The sequence below is a fragment of the Tursiops truncatus genome, chromosome 8 (assembly GCF_011762595.2).
Source record: "Tursiops truncatus isolate mTurTru1 chromosome 8, mTurTru1.mat.Y, whole genome shotgun sequence".
NCBI lineage: Eukaryota > Metazoa > Chordata > Mammalia > Artiodactyla > Delphinidae > Tursiops > Tursiops truncatus.
This window is the reverse complement of record NC_047041.1, coordinates 17,293,307-17,315,117: the sequence shown is the minus strand read 5'-3', so window position 1 is coordinate 17,315,117 and position 21,811 is coordinate 17,293,307. Positions and strand designations below refer to the sequence as shown.

At 40.4% G+C, this 21,811-nt stretch overlaps 1 protein-coding gene across 3 annotated transcripts in view; it reads right to left on the bottom strand.

Moving 5' to 3' along the window:
- Positions 1 to 21,811, bottom strand: part of CADM1 (cell adhesion molecule 1) — a 335,390-nt gene that overhangs the window by 45,487 nt on the left and 268,092 nt on the right. For all 3 annotated transcript variants that reach the window (XM_073808164.1, XM_019941855.3, XM_019941856.3), the window contains exons 3-5: positions 20,230 to 20,382; positions 13,499 to 13,636; positions 11,171 to 11,329 (exon numbers count right to left, since the gene is read on the bottom strand). In XM_073808164.1, coding sequence (XP_073664265.1) covers positions 11,171 to 11,329; positions 13,499 to 13,636; positions 20,230 to 20,382 — 450 coding nt within the window. The remainder of the gene's footprint in view (positions 1 to 11,170; positions 11,330 to 13,498; positions 13,637 to 20,229; positions 20,383 to 21,811) is intronic.

Here is a 21,811-nt window from a genome sequence, read left to right as displayed (position 1 = left end):
TGGATGTATTTTTACAGTCGTGTTATTAGCACTGGATCTTTCTGTCTCTGAAAACCACGTGGCATTCAAAACCTTTTAAGAGAGGCTGCTTGTACATCGGTGGGCACTGTACACTGAATTGGTAATGCTTAGCTTCCTGAGGAGCTAAGTCACTTGCCAGTGAACATAAGTTAACTGGGACTGAAAGGTCCAGCTAACCCCTGAAAGTAACACGATTCTATTCTTAGACTTGTTGGCAAAGGCAATGTTTATGAGGAAAATGGCCTAGAGGTCCCCAGATACTGATAGCTGGGTGGGGAAGCTAATCATTAAAAAAAGGCAAAAATACTCAAAAAGGATATAAAAGGCAAAAATACTCAAAAAGGATAAACAGGATGACCTTAAATGAGCACTGGCTGCTGGGCAAGTGTCCTGGGCACCCACCTTTGAGAGCTACAGACAATACTGTAGGCTAAATACAACCATTGGGTGACATATGTGGGTCTATTATTTTTGGTGGTATAATACACTTGCACACAGAGCTAGTTGGTAAAGTTTATTAAAAAAAAACAACGCACAAGATATCAAAAAAAAAAATGGTAGAAGGTTATGCCACTGAAAACACAGACAACAAAATACCGGCTCCCCTGCTCAGAAACAGCAGCACTTCTGGAGTTCCTGGTTAGGGAACCTCTGTCATCCTTATCCAACCATTCTGAGGAAACCTAAATTTAAAGCCCCGAATTTGGGCTGAAACATAACATTTTCTTATAGGTTAATCTCTGACCCACAGAAGGTCTACATTTTCCATGCACTGCCGACCTCGGCCCATTAATTAAGGAGAAGCAGAAGGCTTGCTGGCCAGTGTGGAAGGCTCTTTTGTCCTCTTTTCTCCTTTGTGTAATTTACAAGCAAACAGAGAGAGTATATTTTTCAGCACAGTGCACTAAGGGTTTTTACACGCTCAGCTTCCATTAATAATAAAGACGGTGTTGAAAATCTATCCACCCTGCCTTTTCAGTACCACTGAGTTTGTTTTAGTTAAATGCTTTTTATGTTCCTAATGGCTGTTTGCCAGTTGTCAATTACTCACATAAATTAGGAATAACAAGCTAAGGCCTTGCTATACCTGGAATTTACATTTAAAAAATCATATACTAAGCCATAGGAAATACACCTTCAATTTTGATAACGGATTTTCCCAATTTACTCTCTAGGTTTCTGGAGAAACATCTACCATCTACTTATGGGTACAGCTGCCACAGTCATCTTAATAGGTCACTGGAAAGGTAAACATTAATCTTGCTTGTATTATACAGAAAAATGTCCTCCTCTGTTGACACAGGCAGTATTTATAGGCATATTATTCGACCGTGGGCAGCTGAGCTATCTTCACGCCCAGCCTAGGAGCCAAATAGAGGGTCTGTGTGCCAAGATCCATCTCTGGGTGAAGGAAACTTAAAAAACAAATTCAATTCCCCCTCCTTTGCCCTGAAAGAGGAACTGGAGCCTTCCCAACAGGCGGAATGGAAACCCTGGGGCTCCACTGGCACCTCTAGAACCCAGGGCTGCTACGTTTTCCCAGGATAATCCTGACCACAATCCGACTATGTCAAAATACTGAACACTCCAGATGGCTGATTGAATAGCCCAGAAGCTCATCATTTATATTTTAATTATGCCCATAAATCAAACGTTATAACCCACCAAATCTTTTCTGAAACAGGACCAGACTCCAAGATTTATTTTTAAGTAATGAGGTAAGGCCCAGAACATTTTCTGGGTGATCATTTTACGCCTCGGTTGGTGTTGGAAGGCACAAAAGCCAGATGACACTTTCTGCCCAAGTGCAATAACTGTCTAGAAATGTACTGCAGAATGGCTTAATGTCACTATAAAATGGAACTGCTATATAAAAATAAGAAAAATAGTTAGGTCTGTGCACTCATGGAACATTACAGTTACAGAGATGGTACCACCAACAGCTAATAAGTTAGGTCGAGGGATCTGGGGTTTTCATAATCCACTGTAATTTTTTAAAAACCCCGTAAAAGACGTTTAGCAAGGCTACTCCAGCAGACAAAATTCGTCCATTGGTCCAAGTCGCACAGAGGGTTAAATACCAGGAGACTTTAGGTCACACTACAGTAGCAGCCAATTAAAAAAATCATCTGGGAAAGACATTCTGATCTGATGAGACTTTCTTTAGATGGACTTTGCTCTCTCTATAAAGGGAAAAAATATATATATAAAAGGAAACTCTTAAAGAGGTTAGAATGGCTTGCTGGCAGATTACAGTTGATGTCATGCCAGTCTGACCTTGTACCATATTCTATGATCTTTTCAGAAGATGAAACTCAAGACTCTGGAACCTGTATTTCGCTTTCCTATGTAAATGAAAAGTCACGGTCTCCTTCGCTCTAGATTACCGCACTAACATATCAGGTCTTGAAAATTTCTTAGTTAAAAAAAGTACACCGTGGTTTCCTTTTGCCTGGGATATTATCCTCCCCATGTACCAGAGAGGAGCATTGCTGAGATAAGAGGGAAGGCGCCCTGACACCACGGCAGGAGGAGACCTGTTAGCCCAGGGGCTCCTGACGCTTTGCCTGCCTGAGATTTTCTAAATCAGGGGACGTGGGCCTCAAACGTTCGTTCATTGATGTGCTGACTGCAAGCAGGCCCAGGAACCCAAGTGCAAATCTGTTCCTGCAGGCTCTTTGCATCCCTTACTTAGATTTCATCCAACATTCTGAAACACCTGTTAGAGTGAGACTGGATGCCTGTTGACCAAGTGTTCATTGTTTTGGGCCTACCAGGGAGAACTCAAGGGCAGTGTGGGCCCAGATGGAATCAGAATGGCTGGGTTTGGTTTGGGTCAGTGCCTGTGCATTCAGTGGGGAAGCACTGACAGAAGGGTCTTTGTCAATCATGGGGGATTACTGCAGTTTGGAGGAGCACGACAATGCCGAGATGCACCTGAGATTTGGTGAGTATTAGGGGCTGGCTGCTTGAGCTCAAAGCAGAATCAACCCCTATAACATGGCTGCCTAAGCTGTTGGGAGAGCCCAGCTTTGCTCTGAAGGAGGGCGATGTATCACGAGGTCATTGGGGCTGGTGAGAGAACACAGTCACAGCGAGCTCTCAGAGGACTTAAAAAGAACATCTTGCAAAAGGTTTGCTTCCCATTGTTATAATACATTCACGAATAATTTTCACTGCCATTTATTTTGTTTGTTTGCAAGGTGAAGGACCTCCTGCTGTTACATCTGTTGTATGAACTGGAGCACTTAAACTGCTATTCTTGAGGAGGGCTGAGCTATGATGAGTGGGATGAGTCAAACCTGGGGGGACGGATGTGGGACCGAAGAGCATGTGCCACATTACACAGTAAAATGCAGTTTCCTCTTGTTGCAACTTGTAAGTAGCTTTGTGGATATTGAAATTACTGTTTACCCAACAGAATCAAATTTTATTCTGTGATGTTGTGGCGGAGAGTAGCTTCCAGTGCCTTTGAAGTGGGGTGCACACTCACCCACACAGCACTCTTCCATATCTTTGAGAAATCTTCAGAATTAGAAAGTGAACACTGGGTGAGAAAATTCTCATAGCAAGATTTTCTGCACAAGAACGTTAGCTCTGTAACAAGAAAAGGTTTTGTTTTTTGTATCCCTGGTGCCTAGACAAGTGTCAGTGCCTGGCACATAGTAGGCGTTCAATACATATTTACCAAGTGAATGAATGAATGAGAAAGTGGGGGAACACTGGGGCATGGACTTCTAGCTCTGCTACTGGTTAAACAAAAACAAAACAAAAACAAGCAGACCATGAATCCCTCGAAGCCCTGTTATAAGATACACAAGGCCCATTAAAATTTTCAAGTGTTTATTTGAGCATCCATTTGAACAGGGCAGCCCAGACTGAAAATGCTCCAATAGGAGCTGGGGGAAAGGTTTTAATAGAAAAGACACGGAAGTAAAGCAAGTGAATGATCTGATTGGCTGGAGCTTGAGCAGTTGCCTTTTCTGGGAAGCCTGGTTAGCTGTTTGTGATTGGCTGGGCCTAAGTTTCATTGCCTTGGAGTGCATTGGCTTTGGTTTAGGTTTTGGTTTGCCTACATAAGCTACCAAGGTATCAGAGTCACCTTATTAGATTGGTCTAATGGCCTCCTTGTTTAATCACTTTAACAGCCCTCATTGCAAAATACAATTCTATTTTTCTTTTAGAAGGTTAACCCAGCTCCCACAATGTGAGGTCCAACCCGCGTGTCTGAGTTGCGCACTTCCACTTCACTACACATTTATTTAGCATTTTGGGTATATTCCAAGGTGGTATCTCAAATGAAATCATAAAGAATGTTGTTGAACCATTCTTTTTATTTATTTTTTGTTAACCACCTTAAGTATAGGAAGTTTTATTTGTTTGTTCAACATTTTTAAAAACATATGTTTTTTTAAATTGAAGTATAGTTAATTTACAATGTTGTGTTGGTTTCGAGTGTACAGCAAAGGGATTCAGGTTTACATATATATATATATATATATATATATATATATGTATGTTCTTTTTCAGATTCTTTTCCATTATAGGTTATCATCAATACAAGATATTGAGTATAGTTCCCTCTGCTATACAGTAGGTCCTTGTTGGTTACCTATTTTACATATAGTAGTGTGTATATGTTAATCCCAAACTCCTGATTCATCCCCCACTCCCCCCAGCGATCCCCTTTGGAACATTCTTTTTAGATTTTGAGATGTTAGCTTTACAACCATTGAACCTTCCATAGAATCAAAATCTGACCTTGAGTTAAAAACCATTAAGAGAGCACATTAGAAGACTAGTTTCACTACATAGTATTCAATGTCCACAGCCACAGAGACACATCCTTTCCAAATACATTAGGTCAGACAGTGAGATGTGGGAAGACAGATGTGGGAAGAGGCCTCTTTCTACAGGGTGTGGCTTCAGAAGGCAGGGATGATGGCAAAGTCTTTCTTCCCTAAGAGTCATGTCATTCAAGTCTTGTTCACAATGGAGTTGGCCCAATATTTACTCTTTGTTTTTTGAGTACTAGTGACTCAGCCTCCTGCCCCCTTTGGCACTGCAGAATGCCTCACTAACACTCTATAGAGTTAATGGCATCAGGAACTTGGAACCGCTTCTACTGTGTGTTAACACAAAAAATGATAGGTTAAAACATTAGTTTGAATCAGGGGGGTCTCCATGCCTTGATTATTTTTCAGGAGGAATAATAAATACTGAAATAACTTCCCTGGAACTCAATTCATTGCTTTAAAAAAATAAAAGAAAGGGAGAGTGGGAGGAAGAGCATATTCTGTTAAAAAAAAAGAGACCGGAGGGGCTTCCCTGGTGGCGCAGTGGTTGAGAGTCCCCCTGCCGATGCAAGGGACCCGGGTTCGTGCCCCGGTCCAGGAAGATCCCACATGCCGCGGAGCGGCTGGGCCCGTGAGCCATGGCCGCTGAGCCTGCGCGTCCAGAGCCTGTGCTCCGCAGTGGGAGAGGCCACAGCAGTGAGAGGCCCGAGTACCGCAAAAAAAAAAAAAAAAAAAAAAGAGAGAGAGACCGGAGATCAGAGAGAAACAGGCCAAATGTGAAAACGCCAGCTATTACGCTTTGAAGAATATAACCTGGGAATAGAATTGATGGGGGAGAGGATGGGATGTGGGAGCTGCCGTGGTAAACTGTGTCTTATCCTCCACTCCAAACAGGAAAGATTTTCCCATTTCCAGGTTTTTTCTCCCTCCTTCACTGCAGGACACTATCGATACCAGAGAAACATTTATTTTGGCACAAGGAACAGGTTTTGATCATCTCCCTCAATGCCCAATTTTCCCCCAATTGAGGGAATGAAAGAAGAAAAATCTAGCCTTCTGTGGACCCTCAATGAACAGGAATATGGATTTACAAAATATCTGGCTACACTGAGTCAATAAAACTCATTTGGAAAATGATGTCCATGAACACAATTAACTGGCAGATGATAATCCGAGCAGGGAAGGCGTTCAAACATCCATTTTTTGAGTCTTTGGTTTCATTCTCCCTTTCAAAACATATCTCTTAAATTTTTTTTTCAGATATGCACACACACACAAAACCCTCACTAGATGAGGATTTTTGCAAAACATTTTAAAGAGCAAGGCTACGATGGGGGAAAGCAAAAGACACACAGCAGTAATTCCAGAGCTTCGGATACACCTCGGTCCAGAGTAAGGCTTCCCCCCTTGCACAGCAATCTGAATTCCATACTGAGGGTCACACCTTTTCTTTGAATTCCCAGCTTATGTCGCTATGTGTTTCCACCTTGATGCTATTTAGACAGTTTTCTTTTAACGTGCAGACAGTGAACTGTTCTCCTTTAAACAGGCTTTTATTTGACAAGAGTACGTTCGCTCAGATCTGAAGCTCCACTAACCGTGCTACAATTCTACCACATTCTGCTATAATCAACCCTGTTGTAAATTTGAGCAACGCTATATACACAGACATTGGAAAGAAAAAACTGCACAGAAAGAGTTTAGGGTCATATAGCTCAGAACATTAAAAAGCAAAACTGTTCTCTGCCTAACATCTAAGGAAAGAGAGCTTTGAATTCCAGCTCGCGAGCACAATTACTTTCTGTTTTAAACATTTAACTGCGTGCTGCCGTATCCTTGCTGAGTCTTAGAATGAAAGCTAGAAAACTAAGAGCCCTACTGTATGTTCTTCCTTCCCAGCAACGGTCCTATGAGAAAACCTTATTAATGAGCTTGCAAACGAGCACCCAACAGGGAAATGCCACAAACAAGAGCAGCTAATGCCCCGGAAAATCAAATAACCGAACACTTGGCTGATTGTGGTGCCTTTCATATTTTTAATAAAATGAAGGGAGGGGCGACTTTAATTCACTAATTCTGAGAGGTCAACACCTTGCTGAACAAAACAACTCACTTATTTATGTTCAGAAATTTCCAGATGATAAATTACATGGACGTTAATCACTTCAATGCATACTACACAATATCTGTACTCACCAAAAACTTAAGGATTATTTAAAGCATGACAGCATACACATCTGGCTGATTTTTCACATAATTGGGCACCACAATTTCTCCTGGTACCATATACAAGTGGCTTAACAAACAAACACTGCAAAATTCTGTGTTCAATTAATTAGGACTTAAACCCACACGACAAAAGGGATTCCAAGTTGGAGCTCAAGCCTTGTCTTCTAGACAATATGGTGGCTCTCCGTGTCAAGGGGAGTGTGCAACCCTTCCCTTCATTTTATCCCTCCTCCTTGCTCCTGTCATTTTTAAAGTAAGATATTTAGTGGCATACAATGTAGGTTTTCATTTCCTTTTTAAAAAATAGTATTTTCTAAAAGGACATAATTTATACAGCATTCAAATCCATTATCTGTCATTTTACTCTGTTCTTATCCTGATTAATATCCATCCATCTTAGATGAGGTAGAGAGAGGTTTCCAAAAATCTTCATGTAGCAAAATGGGCCAAGGTTGAACTGAGTATACTTAACACCAATCCTATCAGGTTAGATTTGCCTCGAAGGTAGTCTCATTTCCCCAGAGTAGAGTAATTCTTAATCTGAGGTCCATGGACCAGCTCAGGATGTCCTGGTGATAAACTAATGTTTATCACTGATAGTATAAGAAATCTTTTTAGGTGGCAAAGGAAAGGACATTAAAAAATAATAGTTGTATATTTATCTTAAAGTTTACTAGATAGAATATACATAGCAAATAAAACTCATAATTTTACAGGTGTTTTTACACAGGTCTTGGTTAGGTTAAAGCAATAAAATGACTTAAAAATTCTAAATATGATACGAACACAGATGACCCGTGGATTTGGTAAAACTTGTGAATGTGGCCCTTGAATACCTAAAATTAGGAAAACTGTAAATACACCCCTTATACTGGAAGTAAAATGTGGTGAATGTCATCTTTTCCAGCTCTATAGCTGTCAAAGGATTTTAAAGGGGTCAACGATCCCCAAAAGTTTAAGAACTGCTGAGTCCAGAGTTTGGGCCAATTAAAAAATAATGGTCTAATGTCACTCCTCAAAGAGTATCCAAAATAATTCACCATCCATGCACACTGGCTACTGAATCTCAGGCATTCAGGTATCTCTTCTTTTTACATGGCCATCAAGAATGTATGTATGTGTATAACTGAGTCACTTTGCTGGACAGCAGAGACTGGCACAACACTGTAAATCAACTATACTTCAAAAAAAAAAAAGAGAGACATGGTGTGGCTTGTCTGCAGAGAGGGGCCTCCTATGGGGGGAATGGAGCTGAACCCCCAACACCACTGGCCAAGGTCTGAGAAAGTTCTAGTGCCCAAAGACTGAGTGCCTTGAGCACCTGAGGCACGAGGCTTTTTGTTGTCCATAGCTGCTGGTGTTCAAGAAGAGTAAAGCTGGTAGGTGATGAAGTAGAGAATTCCAATGTGTCTGAAGATGCTACATAAGGAATTCCTGGCTGACTCCGCAAATTTTTCAGTAGTGCTCTAGAGAGGGAGGGTAGTGACCTGTCAGGTGACTTTCTTGAGCATGAAGCATCGTATTAAGATGCCAGATGGGACTCTAAACTCCATTCAGATTAACACATTGCTTTGTAATCCTTAACCTTCTTTTATGCAAAAAGATATTTTTCCTACATACATTCCAAGAAATGGAATATCAAAGGATAAAATGTTTGTGTGGCTTACGCTGGGTAAAAGAACAGAGTCTCCCATAAAAAGGTGCCATGTTAAAGTTAAAAATGACCCAGGGATGTGTCTTCAGTTTGGGGAAGGCATTAAAGTCACTTTCCTGCAGTTAAGGGCCAGCAGTACTTTGTAAGACTGAAGTCAAATGGATTCAGATACACAGCTTTATTCCTTTTCTTAGAAGGACAAATCTCACTTGAATCTTCAAAAGAAAAGGCTTTATAAAGATCATTGGCAAGTCTTCCAAGGGGTAGGAGGTGTAGTGCTTGAAATATTTTGCATTTGGGAATGAGTGTAATTTTGTAGGTGGGTGGGGCTATATTCTATTTAGAAGATACTCTGGGAAACTAAGAGTTTAGGGGTGGGAACTGGGTGAACAGCTACTCAGGTCTCACAAAGGAGCTAATGTATTATTAAAGCTAATGGGCCCCTACAAGGAAAGTTAATGGATATTAAGTTTGTTTAAATGAATTACATATTAACAAAGTCACAAGAAATCTACTATCTGCCAACTTAGATAATATCTGATCTTTTCTGTTTTCCCATTATAGGGACATTACACCACAATAGTTTTAGTGATATGAAAATTATAAGCATGATGCCCATAATGAAGCTACATAATGAAGTAGATGAAATGAATTAACAAGAAAAACTGGCATTATGTAATGTTAAATTGAGCCAAGCTCACAAAGTGGAATGGGATGGCTTTGTAGAAGCAACTTTTTATAACTTTCTCCATCCCCTGTTTTGCTCAGGCAACCTAAGCAGGTGATACAAATCATAGGGGGATTCATGGTGCCCACCCCTGCCACCACCAAATACATACCTAATTCCTAACCTCTGGAACCTGTGACTGTGGCCTTATTTGGAAAAGGATTCTTTGCAGATGTAATTAAGTTAAGGATATTGAATTGAGACCATTCTGGGTTACCCGGGTGGGCCCTAAGTCCAATGACAAGTGTCCTTATAAGAGACACACAGAGAAGAGAAGAAGGCCAGGTCAAGATGGAGACAGAGAGTGGAGTGATGTGGCCACAAGCCAAGGAACACCTGGAGCCACCAGAAGCCAGAAAAGGCAAGGAAGGATCCTCTCCCTAGGGCCTTTGGAGGGAATTTGGCCCTGCCGACACCTTGATTTCAGACTTCTGTCCCCTAGAACTGTGAGAGAATAAATGTCTGTTGTTTATTAAGCCATTAAATTTGTGGTAATCTGTTATGGCAGCCCTAGAAAATTAATAGAATAATTCATAGAGAGTAATGCTTTTCCTTTATCTGATGCCCAATCATTGACATCCAAACAAACTCTAGTAACATTTTCACTAGGCACACCCAAAGGCCACCTGGAATTTTGCAGAGACCAAGTTACAGAAGTCTTTTGATAAAAAGTGAGAAGCTGGCTATTCAGCCACAACTTTGGTGCAAGGATAATTTTGTGCAGAAAACAGACATTTTTTCCACAAGTAGGAGAGCCCAGAGGAGAAGATGAGGAGAGCATCTTTAGTCCATAGGGCACAGTGAGGAGAAACCTCACTCACCACGATCCAGCTTTTACTGATGAAGCCATCAAGACCGCGGCACTCATCCCAAAGAGTTCCACTTTTAAACTCATCGCTATAATTTAAGCTAAAATAGAAGAGAACTTGCAATCTAAAACAAGATGCTGATGTTCAGTGGGAATAAAATCCCTTCTATAAAAAAATTCAGCACTTATGATGGGGTTAATAAAGCTGGGGGCGGGGGGCGGCTGGAATTACCCTAGATTTTGAAGTTGGCATAGAAATGATTACAGTCAATATTCACTAAATTTAATTAATTAAGTCATGCACTAGAGCAGATGGAATCATTTTCAAGTTTTACATTTGGGTTAAATGTAGTATTTTCAAAATCCTCATTGGCACTCTATAATATGGCAGTGTTTCAGTAGAATAATCCTTTGATTATTTTTCTACCAAGACAACAAGATGAAAATTCTACCTAAACTATATAAAAACATATGTATTCAATAAGTGGCTTCTGAAGTGTTTTTAAAGAACTGCTACTCTATACCCTCAGGATAAAATACTTGGGTAATGCTATGGTTTGAGTGTTTGTGTCCCCCCCCGCCCCCGCAAAAACTTATACGTTGAAATGCTGATCCCCAATGTGATGGCGTTAGGAGGTGGGGCCTTTGGAAGGTGATTAGGTCAGGAGGTTCGTGAAACCCTCATGACTGGGATTAGTGCCCTTATAAAAGAGGCTGCAAAGAGCTCTCTAGCCCCTTCCACCATGTAAGGACACCGTGAGAAGGCGCCAGCCATGAACCAGGAAGAGGGACCTCACTGGAACTTGACCATGCTGGTACCCTGACCTTGGACTTCCCAGCCTCCAGAACCGTGAGCAGTAGATATCTGTTGTTCATAAGCCACCAGCCTGTAGTAGTTCGCACAGCAGCCAGAAAGGACTAAGACAGGTACTCACACTGTACTTCTAGATACCGCTGGGTCTGCAAGTTTCCAGTGACGGCAGGGTGCTCCACCTGACAGATCACCGGGACCCCGTCATCCTCCTTGTGCACCTTCAGCATCAGCTGACTAGTCACGGTGTACATGTCTGACCACTCCTCCACCTCCGATTTGCCTGGGGGGACATACCAAGAAAGCAGAGCTGAGTGAGTCTCACTCCTTTCTTAAATATCCTCCCCTCCCTCCCTCTGCCCCAACGTTACTATTTTAATAAACATAATGGAAGTCACTCCAGATAAGGGTAATCTGGGGGTAGATAACTGATAAAAGGATAATTCCCTACTTTTCAGCCTTGCAGGATAGTATTTAAGATAATCAACTCTACATACTATTTACTATTTTTATTTAAATATATGTTTCTTCTGTCTTAAATTTTCCCACAAAAAAAGCAGCTGAAAGTTGACCCATTTTGACAGTTGACTGCTCAAGGCCCTAGAGAGGAAGAAAAGAGAAGTGTTTTTTCCCCCTACAACCACCTGAACTTAACACATCTACTAGGCTGTAATGCGGTTTAAAAATTCCAGGACGTCATCCAAATCCCTTAAGTAATTTCAATCAGGAGTAAAGATATAAACAACCCCCTTTGCCCACCCCCGTCAGCAATTAACAGGGAAAGCAACGACAATTAAATGAAATTGTAATTGAAATGTTTAAACTCTGAGACTTTTGGAAGAACACAAAAAAATGCAGTGGCAGTGGGTAGAGCAAAGTAAGATATAGGCTTCAGGCCAGAAGGGAGCCACGTCCAAGAACACCCAGAAAAGGGGGGGAGGAGGCTTCCGGATGGGATGAATAGGCCAAGGAGGCCCCTTTCCTGAACTCAGCACTCCCTGGGACATGACGCACCATTAACTTTCTTTTAATGTTTTGTACTTATTGGTACACATTTAATGGCTCAATTCACTTAGACAGAAAAGCAGAGGGGAAATGAGAAATTCCTTCCTTCCAAAGCCATACCTAGGAAATAGGAGATTAAAACAGAGCAAGCTTTTTGAAACTTAGGCCATTATATATAGATTTTTCTGTTTCTAGATATAGATTTTTATATCCTCTTTCTAAAAGGACTTTCTTTTCTTCCTGGAACTATTTATTTATTTAACAAGCACATACAGAGCACTTACCTTGGCCCAAACACTAGCCCCATGCTTTACAAATATTCACTCATTTCATCTTCATAAGAATCACACAAGGTATGTAAATATTAATATCCCCATTTTAGAGGAAATTGAGGCACACAGCAAGCATTTCTGTCAAATGATCAGAGGAGTTCAGGCCCTGAGTCCTCTGTCCTGGGTACTACTTGCAAGGCAACCTTTTGCAAAGAAAGGAATCGGAATGCAGACATGCATGAGGAACTTAGGATAACTGGCAAAAAGAGAGTCAAAAATAGGGGCTAGGCTGTATCCTTCAGCCGATGCAGCGGCTAAGAGGGCAGATGTCCGAGGATCCAGGAATCAAATCTGGATGGCCCGGTACTGAGGGAGAGACAATAGGAGCAGGGTTAAAAAAGTTGCCTGTGCTGCCAGCACAAAGTCAGAAACGTTGCAGAAGAATAGGCTGCTGACATGGGCAACTGAATCACAGATTTCTCAGGAAGGGTGGTGCCTGCAAGTTCACTATGAAGATAGATTCTCAGCTGCTTAGCACAAGCACCCTTGCAGGAAAGCCCATTGTCAAAACAACCAATAGTCCAATCGAGGTTAGAATGACTTGGTATTCACCATGGCCAAGACTGCTATACGTTTTTTTTCAAGGTGTAACACAAGAATCTGGGGTCCTGACCCACCCTGGGTCACAGGGTAAAAGCAAGGAGAACTAAGGGTACAGACATGGCCAGCCTGAGCTCAGGGGATACCTCAGTGATTCTAACTGGTCTAGCGAGTTCTAGTTTACAGGTCTGGTTCTCTCTGAGCCTCTGAGTAAACATCTAGCAGCACATATCACCATGAACCCTTAAACGACAGAATGAGGATATGAATTAGAACAGTAAAATGCCGTTATGCTTTGGGCTCAGACACACTTACTGATTGCAAACCATATGTTAGGTTGGCCAAAAAGATCGTTCGGTTAAGAAATACATTGTTTGATAAAGTTCTTGGTGAAAATGAAAAATGTGTCTTTCATTTTTGCTTATAACAGAACGGACTTTTTGGCCAACCCAATATAAATGAGCATTTTTGTTCAGGGGTGTGTTTTGCATTTGTCTTTAACGTCCACAAAGATGTACTCCTGCTGGGATCGAGTGTTGACTGGCTTCCTCAGTACCAGGCAATTCGCATCTTACCTTTGAGCTCCTTGTTCCCTTTGAACCACCTGATGGTCGTGGCTGGTTTGCTGGCCATGGCAGTGCAGTTGACTTCAATCTCCTCACCTTCCACCGCAGTGTCTTTCTGGATATCGATCATCAGATTACGTGGTGGGACTACAAATTAAACATGTGTGCTTTTTAAACACAGAATCTATTTCTGGGCATATTCTTCTATTCATTAGAAACTAGGACCATTGCTCTCAAAAAAAGGAGATAACAATAGACATTCCTGATGGGAATTTAAAACAAACTGCCACTGGAGGAAACAGAAGAAAGACAAAGTCATTATCAAATAAAGCGAGTTACGTAAAATCCCTTACTTCAGAATTCGTCCTAAAGTTATCTGATAAAATGACCAGTCTTCCACTCCTAAGTTATCAGTGACCAAGTTATAAAAATATAGATACTAGATTTGCTATCAATCGGTCATTAGAAAATTGACCAGAAAGCAGACATAAAAGCAAGAGGAGTAAACACTATTGACATTATCCTCCTTACCTGGAAGTCTCTGAGAGGAATATTTGTCCTTAAACTCAACCCTTGGATTTCAATCTTCATATGAAAGATTCCAAAGTCAACCAGCAAAGATCAAAAACATGGAGTCCCGTAAAAGAATCACTCCCCATAAATATACACAGAAAAACTGTGCCTCAGAGCCACTTCCATTCAATTCAAATTATTTATAGAGATCTAGAAGATGATCTTGACCTCTGATGGATGGCGTAGTAATAAAATCCTTTAGCTATGAAGATGTAGTAACGTAGGAAATGCCAGTTAATTTGTAATGATTTTCTATATTCTGAAATCTAAAGCTGCAAATTTTAGAAACCAAAGGTGGAAAAGACTATTGAGTGTAGGTTAGATTTCCACCTCAGAATTAAAACCACTCTTGTCTAAGCATATTAAACATATATGTAATAAAATGATTAGAATAAAATATTTGGGGGCTAAAATGCTGAATATCAAATAAAGAGTAATGACGGTGGCTGATAAAGAAAGCATGTTATCTTTTCGGAAACTGAGTTGACAATGAAACCATATAAGTGCAACCTTATGTCAAGACTGAGCTTCTTGAAATAAAAATCAATAAGAATACTGAATTCAGCAGACTGAATCTAAAAATATATGTCCTGACCACCATGAATAAGCAAAGATGGTTCTAAGACTTATGATTAATAAGTTTCTCAACTCAGAAGAGAAACAAGAAATTAAATATGTATAAACATGCCATCCTGATGATCAAGTTGAATAATAAATCTCTGATACTGCTTCAATAAATTATGGGATTAAACCATGTATTTGAGATTTCCAACTGTTCTAGTCCAATGTGAAAATTCTACCCACAGGAAGACTTTTACACTGAATTGAAGCAGTTGAAAATTTCTATAGAGAATTATGGAAAAGGAAAAGGAAAATGATTTATTGTGTATGTTTCTCAGCAAGATAGTTGGTAGGGGGAGTGTAACTATTGGAGCAAAATCACGTCTCTTCTTTGTTCCCTGTATCACAGGAAACTAACACAGTTGCTCAACTGGACGTGTTGCTAAAGTGATGTGGCCCCAATGAGTAGTTAAATATGGCAAAGAACTACCCTAGTTTACATTTTAAGAAAAAATAAGCATAAAGAGAGATAGTCTAACATCCAATTTGGAGTTGCACATCTGCCAACATTTTAAGAGACAGAAAGGCAGGTATAAAAGTAAATGGGATGATTTGGCTAGCTATTTCCTCAACGCAGTTTATCCTTCCTAGATGACAATCAGGTAGGTTAAAGATTTTCATTACACGTACCTAGATAGCTGATATGGGGTACACAGAGAGACTAGATGTTTACGCCCAACAAATACTACTAAATTCTGTGTGCCGTATAATAGGAATATTGAAAAAAATGCTTTTGTTAGAGCAAATGTCAGAGGAAAAGACTGTCCAAGCCTAAAGAAAATAAGATCTTGGTGAGCTATGGGGAACAGAAGAAGAGGCTTAGATAAAAAGGGAATAACTAAGGAGTAAAAGAGCTAGGAATGTCCTCCCAACAAATGTAGGGCTGAAAGTCAAACAGTATTAATTCTTTTCAAGGTCCAGGCAGAAATAAAAATGGAGTGATGAAAATAATTTCTGATATTGACATGTGCAATGATTTTCAATGAGAAAAATGTAATTGAGTAATGTAATTGATGGGATACTACTCAATTTAAGCAAACTTAAATGGAGACGGGATACTCACAGAAGGGTTCTCTTCAGATGAGAAAAAGAGGGCAAATAGCTAAAGGTAATGTGTAATACACAAGGCTCTCTTCCTTGGAAAATACTACAGGATGGGATAGAGCAGATTTCAGTATGCATGGATAACTCTGGGAGAAACACTTTGATGGTCATTCTGTGGTAACCTGGGAATCCTCCTGATGGGAATAGATCCAGGAGCTGTTAAAAGGTTCCAGCAAATATCAATTGTCAGGTCTTGACAGCATTAAGGTTCAAACATAGTCTTTGTCAGATATTAGTTTTCTGTGTGTTCCTGGGTATCTTTCCTTCATCCTCTCCTTTCTCGTGTTGAGTCTGAAGATACTGGAGAGCTCTCTCTCCTCCTCACAGGTTTCTTCTAACCTCCACTAGCAATTCACCTTCAGTGGTACTTCTTAGTAGAGGAAGTACTTAATTCTCTCCATCAGATGGAGAAGGTCATAAGGATGATGGCGTGTTCTTGTCACATTATCAATAATGTCTGCTATTTCAAAGTAAGGAAATGGTGGGGCTTCCCTGGTGGCACAGTGGTTGAGAGTCCGCCTGTTGATGCGGGGGACACGGGTTCGTGCCCCGGTCCGGGAGGACCCCACATGCCGCGGAGTGGCTGGGCCTGTGAGCCATGGCCAGTGAGCCTGCGCGTCCGGAGCCTGTGCTCCACAACGGGAGAGGCCACAACAGTGAGAGGCCCGCATACCGCAAAAAAAAAAAAAAAAAAAAAAAGTAAGGAAATGGCAAGTGGTACGTATAAATTAGGCCAGAGGAAAATTTACCAATGTCTCTTAGATTTTGTTTGGGGGTTGAGAGTGTGAATGGCAGCAAATAGGTCCTTATCTAGATTACCTGTTGCTTGGTTTTATCCATGTTAATACCTCCTCTACTGCAGCAGATATAATCTACACTTCCCTAATCCTTCCCAGTGATTCCTGTACTAATGCTAGCTCCTCCTGGAGAGCTGACATCACCTGTAACTTGACAGCCAAGGTAGACATGTGGAAAACTTCAAAAGTGGTGGAAAATATGACCAGTGTAGAAAAATAAAGGACTTGTTTATTGTTGAGAAGAACATCCTGAGAAATGGCTGAATGACTTTTTCCAAGTCCATAAACAGTTTTCTCAAGACTGTGACCAGTATTACTGATCTTTACGAAGTTTAGAAGAAGAAAGAGTCAAATGTAGTAGGAGCTGTTTGGTTTACAAATATAAAATAAAATGTGAGTCATAATGGTTCACTGATATCAGTTATAAAGTTAACTTCTCTCAGATTTTTTTTGAAAGCAAGAAAGCTTTAGAAAATATAGATGAAGTGATTTAAGTCTATCTTTCTGAAAAAAGGGGGGGTAGGACAAGAAAATCTTAAAGTTTATTTTGGTCTATTCATTCTCCCGTTTTTCCCTTTAACTTCATAATGTCTACTCAAATACGAAAGCAGTTAGTAAGGTATCAAAATCCATTTATAAGAAAAAAATGAACTAGAACTGCTACTAACCAGAGAATACACTTATACATGGTCCACTAAACAGACATATTTAGTGAAAACTGCCTGCAGCCATTAATGAAAACAACCAAAGATATATCTAAGGAGGTGCCTAGAGATGGAAACTTGAATAAAAGTCACGTAGAGGGAAATACTAGAAAATAGCAAAGAAATGTTGACGTTCTTAGCTAACTTCACATCTATAAGAGTGCTAATTATAAACATTACGCCTACAACATTAAAAAAATCAGCAATATCATGATGAGTCACGTTAATTACAACAAAAGAGGAGACTTAAAGCTGGTCGGTATGTGGAATCTCACTCTAAGACCCTTTAAAATAATTAGGTTCTCCTGCTCCTGGAATCTTGAGTGAACACTAATCTTAGAAGGACAGGACTGTAATAATATTAGCTACTATTATCAGTAACTATACTAACGTTAAAGCAGCATATTCTCTCTCTCACTCATCTCCTTTCATGAACAGTAGTAGGATCTGGAGAAAGAAACAAACTCATCACAAGTGGGAGAAGTGAATGAATATCCTAAAAGGCATCCAAAGGCATGCAAAATATCACAGGGGAGTTTTCGGTTTTTACATGGATAAGATAATAAACCGAATAGTAACTAACAAATACCCATCTCTATGTCTTATAATTATGCTGAAATTTTTGCTGAATGCTTCAAACAACTAATAAAGATGCATGCACTAAAATGAGCATCTTCATCCGATCAGGAAGTTTGACAGCTGTGTAAGTACATATGGGGTCCTTTTCAGAGAACCACAGATAGAAACGAAGATGATGCTAATAGATCATTCTTCATTCATTATGATACCTGAAAACTCTAAACCTTAGGAGGAAGCTTTGAATATATGAGTATCAGTGGAAACTGTCAGATTTTGGAATATGAAAGACTCAAGTGCCGATAACAATAATTTGACTCCGTCAAGGAATCCCAGAATAAATTCAGTGGAAGGAATATTAAATGAATGCATAATATCTGCAAAAAGAGCATTTACCAGCATTACTTTCAAGTATATTTAAGTTAATGTTTCTATACAATACAAGCAAGGAACCTATTATTTCTAGAATAATCAGACCTCCAAAAGAATTACAGGCATAATGCTTCTCAAAAGCCTAGTGCTGGGTGTATTCCGTCCAACTGGCCCAGTCTAGCGAGTCTGAGAACAAATGTACCAAACACTGAAAACTGACAGGCAGTAACTGCTTGTCAAAGACCAGATACACTCCTGCAAACAAAAGATGTGCACCTTCAGGGAGAAAATCTTGAAACAGCAGCCTTCAGGATTTTGTTGAAAACAACCTAGACTAGAAGACCCAGAGGTTCTGAGGCAGAAGAGTAAGGTCTGCTTCGAAGTCTAAGATTCTTGATTCTCACCATGTGCTTTGTAAGCTGGGCAAGACGACTAACCTCTATTATTATCATCTCTTTCTTTGAAATAAAGACATCCATACTTAAAGGTATATGCAGCGAAACATTCTGAAAATGCAAAATGCTGTTAAGTATATTCCATCTAATTGCCGTCACTTTTGTGGACACACCATAAACAATGGTGGGTCAATGGGAAGATGGCCTATTTGAAGTTTATGCAGCTGATGACTTACTCCAACAAGCAAACAGTGTTTCAAAGACCTCTCCAGAAAACTTTCGGTACATCTGCCAAATTCCAAAACGTTCATCCTAGCCAAACCTTCCACACTTACTATTTCTGCAGATCTAATAGGGATCAAAGGCGCAATTAGAGATAAACACGTACACATCACCAAACACAGACCACAGCAGAAGCAACATGGCCAGACATGAAACCTGACTGTCTAAAATCAGTGTTCCTCTTATCAATAACATATATGTCAGCATTAGGGATATGTTTTTAGTTTAATGAATTAAAAAAATGTTCCCTATTACAGCTGTGTTTAAATAAAGTAATGAGGCAGCAGATCAATACATACACCCATGAATACATATATGTTCACACACTAAGCAAAAACAGCCTTCATATTTATCTTTCCCCTTTAATCTTCATATCGTTACACTGAAAAGCTGCAGTCTGCCGCCTCAGATAGGCTTTGATTCATCATCTTTCCGAAGGTATAAATCAGAGATCTTGCCTCATGCTATAGTGTAGGTCCTTGAAAACTCAGTTTCAAAAATCCAAATTGGCTGGTGTTAGGCACTGTAGTATATGTTTGTCTAAAAGGTGACTAGTTCAGGCCACCTTCACCGCAGGAGTATCTGCTGACTCTATCAAAACACACACATGGAAACCTGGCTACCGGGATTCTGCTGAAAGTCGCAAGCTAGCCATCATTCGTGAAGACACTTAACCCGCTAGAGGTAGAGGTGTACTCAGCAGCCGATCCACGGTGCTCGCTTATTATCAGCCTTCTCTCCCTAGAAGCTCTTCATTCTTTTACATCTAATGGTTGCAATTTGTGGCAAAGTATGTGTTCATGGGGTATGATTTTTACAGCATAATCTTGAGTGGGAGCAATAAATGAGGCAATAAGTCAAGCCGAAGAAAAGGAGATCAACAATATTAAACGAGATGTAACTCAGAAGGAAAAATCATTAAGTGGCTTTCATATCAGAGCTCTGCCACAGGGTGCAGATGTGGTAGCCTGTTTCCCCCTCTACTGCACAGAAGGGGGGAAAAAAAAGTCCTGGGAGGTAGAAGCAACGACATTACATGTGGCGAGTGATTCATTTGAGGGCTCTAAATTCTCTTGATCTTTGCTTCTGAAGCTTGAGGGTTGAAACCCAAGAGCAGGGGAAATCTAGAGAGCCTGCTGATTGCCATTCCTTAGAGTGTTTGGTAAAATAGGCTATTTTTAAAATTCAGCAAGATGGGCGCTGAGTCTTCCTAAAACAGTAAAATTTACCGTTAACCTTTTCCTAGCTGCTGGAAGCCATCTGGCAGTAAGTACCACCCCCTCGTTTCCCAGGACAAGCCCTGGTGCATTGCTTACCCAGGACTGTGATCGTGGTGTAACTTTCCTGAGGGGGGTCAGTGTAGAGCTGGCAAAAATATCTTCCTTCGTCAGAAATTGAGACATTTGTCAACGACACTTTGAGTTCACTGCTTGAAAAATTCAGCAGCTGGAACCTGCTGTCCTTCAAAGCTGGAAAACAAAACACAGAGTTAGCGTTGTGGGAAAGACGACAGTCTATTTGCCTTCCCGAGGGGAGGCAAAAGGCAGGTGACTAGAAAGGCAGCTACAGAGCAGACACACGGATTAAGTCTTTCTGCACCTGGTGGGTACTTCTTTGTGCTTCTTGAGTTCCTAGTTAGGGCTTCTGCAATAACTGTTTGTAGACACATATATATATATCCCTGACCAAAAAGGAAACTCACACACATGGGTGTGTGTGTCTGTGTACACACGCATATCCCTTGCTGTCAGTTTTGAGCACTTATTCATAAATTGTTTCGGATCGTCTATCGGAGACAGGCAGAATGAGAACAGGAGGAAAGGGCAGGCAATGAGCCCCCTTTGGCACTGAAATTTCAGGGAGTAGAACCTACAGGCTTTTAAATTGTCTCTAAGAATCTGAGGCCTTAAAAGAAATAGAGGTTCTAATATTATGAGAGAAAATTTTAAAAAAGCATTATTAGTAATTGCAAAAGCAAAATGAAAATCATCAAAAAAAAAAAAACTTTATAGCAAAACAATCCAATTTAACTCTGATGCATCTTTCTGTTTCATGTGGTTTGAGGTGGCACTGCCAAAAGTCCATGGCCTGGGGCCTACAGGGGCCTTAAGACCTGACCCCATTTTCTAACTGTATTCAGCTCCACGGGGATGAAACTGATTAGGCATAAAGTAGGAAGTCAGAGTCATCCCAAAAGTAATGTATGCGGGCTTTTTATTGATGTCTAATATTCACTTTTAAAATCCTTATATTAATTTGGCAAAGGCTAGATCAGTATATACTAATGACAAAAATTCATTCTAACAATGAGAAGCTGGCTTCTCTCCTTCTACCCTCCATAGTCCTCTTAATGTTCCTTATGTTCATAACACTCTCCACAGGTCATGAATGTTCTGAGGTGTTGGGGAGAATGGGGACAAGTGGGCAGGAGGCGACATGCCTGACACCTACTTTGGTTAGGCACCAATGCTCTCAAATCGCAATTTTTCGAAAGACCTGATTCTTGCTCTTGCCAAACCCTGACACCCGTTTGAACCATTGCTATGATATACAATTAAGTTTCGATTACTGACTTTTGTGATCTTATATTTGGAAGGATTTCAGCACATGGGCACCTCCATCTACCACAGGCTATGATGACAGGAGATTTGGTTTTGTCTTTATAGGCACAGATTGCCTAGGAAACTTCAGTCTTCAAACCAAACAGATTACCTTTGAGAATACTATATTTTCCTTGCTTTACCCTATTTGAGTTGTTTGTGTCAGCTAAGTATTTGGGACTCAACGGCAATTCACCTTGAATTACTACAATCAATTCCTATTGCAAAGGAAGACTGCCTTACTTTTAAAAAAGGACCATTCAAGGTTTCTATTAAGTAGGAAGATTATGATTGCATG